At 44.5% G+C, this 7,645-nt stretch overlaps 1 protein-coding gene across 1 annotated transcript; it reads left to right on the top strand.

The window, feature by feature from the left end:
- Positions 1–2,545: 2,545 nt before the first annotated feature.
- On the top strand, positions 2,546–4,263 carry LOC146638232 (TBC1 domain family member 2A-like). The gene is made up of 4 exons (XM_085360581.1): positions 2,546–2,716; positions 2,801–2,986; positions 3,611–3,732; positions 4,062–4,263. The coding sequence occupies exons 1-4, from the start codon at positions 2,546–2,548 to the stop codon at positions 4,261–4,263; spliced, it is 681 nt and encodes a 226-aa protein (XP_085216707.1).
- The last annotated feature ends 3,382 nt before the right edge of the window (positions 4,264–7,645 follow it).

Below are 7,645 nucleotides of genomic sequence, written 5' to 3'. Positions count from 1 at the left end.
TGTGGAAGGCCAGGATGTTTGGCAACAGTTACCGCCAACAGAGTTTCTGCTGTCACACTGGACAAGCTATGGAAACAGCAGTTCAAGATGGATTTTCCTGAGAGCAGCAATGATGAACAGATGGGGCTGTCAAAGGAAGACTTGAAGTTCCTGGAATTGGCCAGCAAGATGGTGACTTTGGGGGATTGGCACTACAGCATTGCCCTGCCACTAAAAGACCGAGACATAAGAATGCCTGACAACTGTGCAATTGAGCAACGAGCCTTAGGTTTGAAGAAAAGGTTCATCAGAGATAAAGACTTTCATAAAGACTACACTGCCTTCATGACAGATCTTATATCTAGAGGATATGCAAAGAGAGTCCCAGTCACAGAATTAGAGCGCCAGAAATGGGGAAGGATTAAACGTAACTTTGTTCCTGGAGATGTGGTCCTTATAGTGGATGATTCTGCACCTCGTGGTTCTTGGCTCATTGGGAGAGTCACCGGAGCTGCACCAGATGAAAGGGGGCTTGTGCGTCAGGTCTGGATTAAGACCCCAACCAGCCATGTGTGCAGACCCATCACAAAGATATGCCTTCTTCAGGAGGCCTCTGACCCATGACTATGACATTTTTGACACAGTGTGACATAACTAACTTTGAATTGACTTTAATGTTATGAGATGTACATCAGACTGACTATATTTAGGCTAAGTGCTGGTAACCTCTGGCCTATGACTGACTGACCATGTGCAGACAGAAGAAAAGAAGAGAAGACATGAGAAAATAACTTTGGTGGACTTTTGAGTATGTTATGTTGTCTCACTGGGTGTCTGTGATATGATGAAGTGTGTGTTGTGAGTTATGGTGTTGGATGTGTAATTATTACTGTAAAAATGTAATAATTAGGGGCCGGAATGTTGTGGATAGGCGTAGCTTTGGGTCACGTGGTGTCAGTAATAGTGATTGCTATATCACCTGTTCACGGCCCGAGGGAAATTTTGTGAATGAGTGGGTGATGGGGGAAGTCGACTTTTGCTGACCGCTCAAGCGTCCCAAGGCGTTCCCAGGCCAGCCGAGAGATATAATCTCTCCAGCGTGTCCTGGGTCTGCCCCGGGGCCTGCTCCCGGTGGGACATGCCTGGAACACCTCACCCAGGAGGCGCCCAGGGGGCATCCTTGTCAGATGCCCGAACCACCTCAGCTGGCTCCTTTCGATGTGGAGCAGCAGCTGCTCTACTCTGAGCCCCTCCCGGACGGCCGAACTTCTCACCCTATCTCTAAGGGAGAGGCCAGCCACCCTTCGGAGGAAGCTCATTTCTGCCGCTTGTATACGCGATCTCGTTCTTTCGGTCACTACCCACAGCTCGTGGCCATAGGTGAGGGTAGGGATTGTAACATTGTAAACATAATACAATTTTACATTATGTTACTGTCAGAGTCGGACGGTGCCCCGACCGGTCGACCTGTGTGTGTGTGTTTTTTTGTTCTCCTCTCTCGCTCCGCTTTTTCTCCGCTGCGATTGTTACCTCCGACCCGTAAGTGCTGCCACTCTGAGCTGCCTAATAAGCCTGGACGCGATCGAGACGGAGAGACGGAAGGGGACACTTCACTGATTCTAGGGAGTTTTGTGGACACACGAGGGGAGACGGGGAGAGGAGCACTGAAGGGACTTGCACTGTGGATAACTGTGGATTGATTTTGGCTTCACTGTAAATAAAGACACTGTTCAACTTAAACGAGAAGTCCGCGTCTAGGTTCGCTAACTCACCACCCTTAACAGCTACAATTTAACATCATGTAAAATTGTAACATCATGTTTACAATGTTACAATTTGTAAATTGTAACATTGTAAACATAATGTTACAATTTTATATGATGTTAAACTGTAACATAATGTAAAATTGTAACATTATGTTTACAATGTTACAATTTTACATTATGTTAAATTGTAACATAATGCTTAACAGATAATGGTTATCCTCTTTTTATATCATACATCATTGTCTCTGTAGGAGGGTCTGGAGCACTCCCTGCTGAGCCGCTGGGCTCAGTACCTTGCAGGCAGGTCCGACGATGACTTCATCATCTCACCTGAGCTCAAAATTCTGGTGCGTGAAGGCGTCCCTCGGGAGTATCGGCAGAGAGTGTGGCGCTGTTTGGTCCAAGCCAGAACTTTGACAAGCCAAGAGTGCCACATGCAACGCTATCAGCAGGTACAGCTGTAGAGAGAGAGAGTGCTTTATCCGCACCTGAGCACAGGTGGCTCCTCCTCCTTCCTGTTGGGAATGCTGGCGAGCACTCAGTAATCCTGTTCTGTTTCCAGCTGTGTGAGAAGAGTCGGACAGCTCCTAATCCTGCCTCCAGGCAGGTCCAGCTGGACCTTCACCGAACCCTGACGACCAATCAGCACTTCTCCTCGCCGTCCAGCCCCGCCCTCCAGCCCCGCCCTCCAGCAGCTCCGCCGCATCCTTCTGGCCTTCTCCGGGCATAACCCTGCCATTGGCTACTGCCAGGTACTCAACAGGTCAGAACAAAAGTATAAATTTTATATCTGAGTTCTTATGTGGACCCGCCTTCCAGGCAGAACCTCACCTTCCATGAATGTCCACAGGTTAGCGGCCCTCGCTCTGCTGGTCCTCCAAAGTGACGAAGACGCCTTCTGGTGTCTGGTGGCAGTGGTGGAAGCCATCATGCCTCAGGACTACTACACCAAGAATCTGGTGGCCTCTCAGGTCAGCAGACACACTCACCTGCTTGCCTGCTGTGATCTGTTTTAGTGATCAGTGAGGCTGATCTCTGTGAGTCTTTGTGCTCAGGCGGACCAGCGCGTGCTGAAGGACTTCATGGCGGAGAAGCTTCCTCGCCTGGCATCTCACTTTGAGGATCACAACATTGACGTCTCTCTGGTCACCTTCAACTGGTTCCTGGTGGTTTTTGTGGAGAGTCTGCCCAGCGACATCCTGATGCCTCTGTGGGACGCCTTCCTGTATGAGGGTACCAAGGTACCATACACCCGAACACACCATGACAGAAATGCAGACAACACTTGAATGCACCACAGTAGTGTCCATGGAAACAAAAATGATTTTGTTTTCACCTTTAGATGTCTTTATTTACATTTTAGGAGTAATAAGACATTGTTTACTAAGCATGGGGAACTGTCATGTGACATGAAATAGGAGTGGGAAAGCAGATCATTCTAGTAACGACCTCACAGTCTACCACAAGCAGCGTAAATCCAGACGATGAGCGGGACAATGGCTTTGGGCTTGTTTCTGCAATGTGACAAATGCAGCACAGCTTTTACATCGTTTGTCTCAGGAAATAAAATCACAGTTCAGACACAGAAATATATACCACACAGGGATAAATGCTGACAACAGCTTCAGCCACGTAGATCCAACCCAAAAGTTTAATTTAAACTTAAAGCTCAACTACCAAGTAAGTTAATATTATCTGGCAACTGAGGAACCAAGTGGCTTATTGGAAATCGATCAGAGCTGTAATGAGTAAAGGGCCCAACTGCACCACAACTGAAAGAGTAATTTTATGACTCACCTCCTCAAAGTTTCCAATTAATTGTGTGGCGTGAGTGTCCTGTTATGAAATGCGTGTCTGTGCTGCAGGTGATCTTCAGATACACTCTGGCTCTGTTCAAATACAAAGAGGACGACATCCTGAAGATTCACGACAGCGTGGAGATCTACCAGTACCTACGCTTCTTCACAAAGACCGTCTCCAATGCCAGGTACGCACTCGCCTCCACCCGCCTTAATCTACGAGCTGTTACACTCTCAGAAGTGTAGCGGATGTAGCTGTTGAATCTTTGAGCTTCAAACCCTTTTTACTGAAATTTTGTGAGAAGTTTAAATTTCCCTGATCACAGTAACAACGATTTAAAGATTTTTAAGTATCTGCAGCTCTCGGATACATGTGGTCCAGTCAGTCCAGTATTTCCTGCTCAAACTGCAGTACCTGAAGTATCAAGCAGCATAAAACAGAAACACTCAAGCTGATCAGTTTCCAGTTCCTCTGTGTTGGTGATCGAGTCCTTTCCACCTGCGTGTGTCCATGCAGGAAGCTGACCAGCATCGCCTTCAACGACACGAACCCATTCCCCAGCCGGCTGCTGAGGAACCGGCGAGTGCTCCACCTGGAGCGCCTGCAGGCGGAGCTGCGTGAGCTGGAGGAGCAGCACAAGGAGTTCATCACCGAGAGCGTCGTACGGAAAGACAAAGAGCTCGACGTCATGGTGAGCGAGGACGACGAGGACCTCTGATCACACGGGACGCTTCAGCTGCTCACTTCGAGACGACGATGAGTTTTCCATGAGTTCAAGAGAATTTTACTAAACCGGCTGTTAACTGGTTTCCTTCACACCAAACACAGGATTGTGTCAGGTTCACCATCTCTACTAACACTACAAGGAAACAGACGCATACAGATTTAACTGCATCACATCTCTGAAACAAGCTTGCAGTAAACAAATGTGTACTGTGTTCACGTGTGTAATAAGTCAGGCTGCAGAAATGTGCAGATGTATTTCAGTGAATTCATTTGGATTAATATGTGATAGCTTATTTATTTCATTGCATCTTTTGCTTTATACCTAAAAATGCGTGACATTTCTAAATGTAGTCACATCCCTATGAAACATGGTTGATTATCAGCTGTAGTCACAGCTGGTGATAAAGTAATTAAAATGTCCAGCTATTCAAAAATAGGGCATTCTGCACAATGAGTACTTTTTGGTACTTGAAGTATATTTTGATGCTGATGCTTCAGGGCATTGTGCTGCATTGTCGAAGCTCTCTGGGCTTCCGGTTAGAACGACCTCACAGTGTTTTATTTTGATCTGGTGTAAAGTGCATTGTGCAGAAATGACAGCATGATAGTCACATGATAAAACTGACTTTTCTTTTTTTTTTAAATTTTACTGGGTGTGCATCTTGTTCAAATGTCTTTTTCAGCATTTGTACATAAATATTCTGTATATAAATATTTGATTTTCATTTATTTTACAGAGTCCTTTATTTTGTTTCACAAATATGACATTCATGTCAAATGACATCTGCAGACTTTATAATGACCAGCAGGGGGCAGTGTATTGCAGTCTATGAGAACATTTACTGAGACCTGTTTCATGCACTAGTTTCATGTCTCATTGAATCCAACATGATGTTGATTTTGTAAATTAAGGTCACATCTTCATCACATCTAATTTCAAAACACTGATCATTTTTAAAAAAAAATGAATTCCATACCAATTGCAGGAATAAAATAGGAATAAATAACAAACGAGAAATACATACAAAACAAGAGAAAGGCACACATGAGAGAACAGGTCACATGACAGCACAGCATTATCTACCCACAATTTGAACTAAATAACAGATAGCACAGGCAATGAAAACAAACGGAAATCAGAATAAATTTAAAAACTTTTATTGATGTTAACTTGAAGTGCTGAATTAGCCCTGTTGTCAGTTCAAATCACTTCAATCTATAGCGCACTTTAAGGTCTTTAGACCTTAAAAAGTAATACACTGCAAGGTAAGCTTGCAGCATCTTACTTTAAGGTCAACTGTGAAACTTTGTGGAAAGCCTGAGACAAGTTGATGAGTCAGTGAAGCGCACTTCCTTCTGATGACGGCTATACTGAGGTGAGTTTTTAAGCATATCCTGAACTTTATTCATTATTAGACTTCTGACACCTGGCAAATAAACTCTCACGCGATATGAGAACATAACAGCAAAAAGCCAGTAGCTGGTACATGAATGGATAAAAATTGGATCCCTCAGGGAGGCGCCACCACTTGATCTTCTCCACCGTCGTGGTTGGTGTTCTTCGTCGTCGTTGGCCAAGGTTGAGTCGGAGATCCATCACAAGTAGCCGATGTTGAGGGCCAATATTGGTTGATGGTATGACTTTTACGTTCGTGACTAGGCTGAGATGGGGTCTTCGGACTAGCCAGTAGTCGATTTGGGTGTCTCTGCCGCCGCTGGAGTACGTGATGAGGTGTGCCGGCTTCTTTTTGAAGAAGGTGTTGGTCACGGCAAGATCGTGGGCCTCTGCGTAGTCCAGTACCCGGCAACCCTCGTCGTTTCTGGTCCCAAATCCTTGGCCGCCATGGAATCGGTGATATCCGTCTCTCCCCTTGCCTACATGTCCATTTAGGTCGCCGCCTACCGCCACGTGTTCCTCAGGGCTAATCGTTTGCAGGTGGTCGTCGAGGGCGCGCCAGAATTCTGTCTTCTCCTCGTCGGGGCAGTTGGTCTGTGGTGCATAGCAGGAGATCAGGGGGGGGCTAGAGGGGCTTGAGCACCCGCCCCTTTCCTGATGAGTGCCCAAAGTGCCCTTTTGTTGAGGCAACTTTTAAATGTTTTTTTATTTATTTATTTATTTATTTTATGTGTGTGTGCGTGCGGAGTCCTGTCTGTGCCCCTCAACAATAATATTTAACTATTAATCATAGTTTTGCTAAATAAAAGGATCTGGCTTGCATCAGTCACATGATCACATTTAACCAATGATCGCCCTCGACGGCAGAACGCGCTGGTTACGAGCCGGGAACGAGCTCACAAAGAGCACGCGCATTTGTTGCGGTCCGGAGCTGTAGGAGAAACACAAGTTAACTCAGAGACACAGACTGATGCGACAAACTCAGTAAGTAGGTGTACAGCGCACACTGTAGTGTGTAGCACACAGGAGTATTAGCTTATTACATACACGTTGGTAAGCTGTCTTGTTGCAACTGACGAACTGAAACAAACGAGCGTGCTGTGTGTGCAACAGCGTGACAAACATTACCTGTCCTTTTATTAACTGCACAAGTAGTGCTGGTCATAGCTGCTGGCTACCTGTGTAAGGCTGTCATGGGTCTGTAGCTCTGTCACCGTTTTAGGGAACATATTTAGTTTTAAAGTAAGTTTCTGGGCATTTCCTGCCTTTCTGGAGGGATTATATTTCACTAAAAAACGATCTAATATGCATGTCCACATAATAATTATTATAATTATAATATATTAAAAAACACACGCTGTATTTTAAAGAACATACATTAAGAAGCAGATTATATTAGATTTATATTTTAAATAAGACAAAAGTTGGATTTTACAGCAGTAAAATGATTGTATCTCTACAGTTTAAAAATGTAATAAGCTTTGCCCTGCACAGAGTGGATAGTGAAACAAATGGAATCATCATAAATACATTATTTCATATTTATTACTTCCCCCTCCTCATTGCTTTATTATTGTAGCTCTAGTAATAAATAATAATGTAAGGATGCCCATAGTATATACAGTATTCTGAAGAAGGTCTAAAATGTCACTGTGTGTGCATGTGTGTGTTTTATTTAGCTGGATTTAAAAAAATATTACTCATGATATAACATTGTGCAGACATGGCTGGTAAGGACATGAGGAGGAAACAGGAGCTGTATGAGGCTACTAAAGGCAGGGCTATAACATTTTGCTGTCATCATTTTATTATAGATTAAGTGCAAGAGTTGTTAGGTGTGGATAATTAGATTATAGTTTATTGCAATAGCAAGTTGTGCCTTGTTCTCAGATAGACAGCAAGTGGAGAGTGATATATGAAATGATGGGAAGGAAGGAAGAAGAGAAGCAAAGAGTGATTCACAGGCAGAGCCGAGTTT

This window comes from Diplotaxodon limnothrissa, linkage group LG2 (assembly GCF_057381915.1).
Source record: "Diplotaxodon limnothrissa isolate DT_005_m linkage group LG2, D_limnothrissa_male_GT1.1, whole genome shotgun sequence".
NCBI lineage: Eukaryota > Metazoa > Chordata > Actinopteri > Cichliformes > Cichlidae > Diplotaxodon > Diplotaxodon limnothrissa.
The sequence above is the reverse complement of the archived record's forward strand: the minus strand, read 5'-3'. Positions and strand labels throughout refer to the sequence as shown.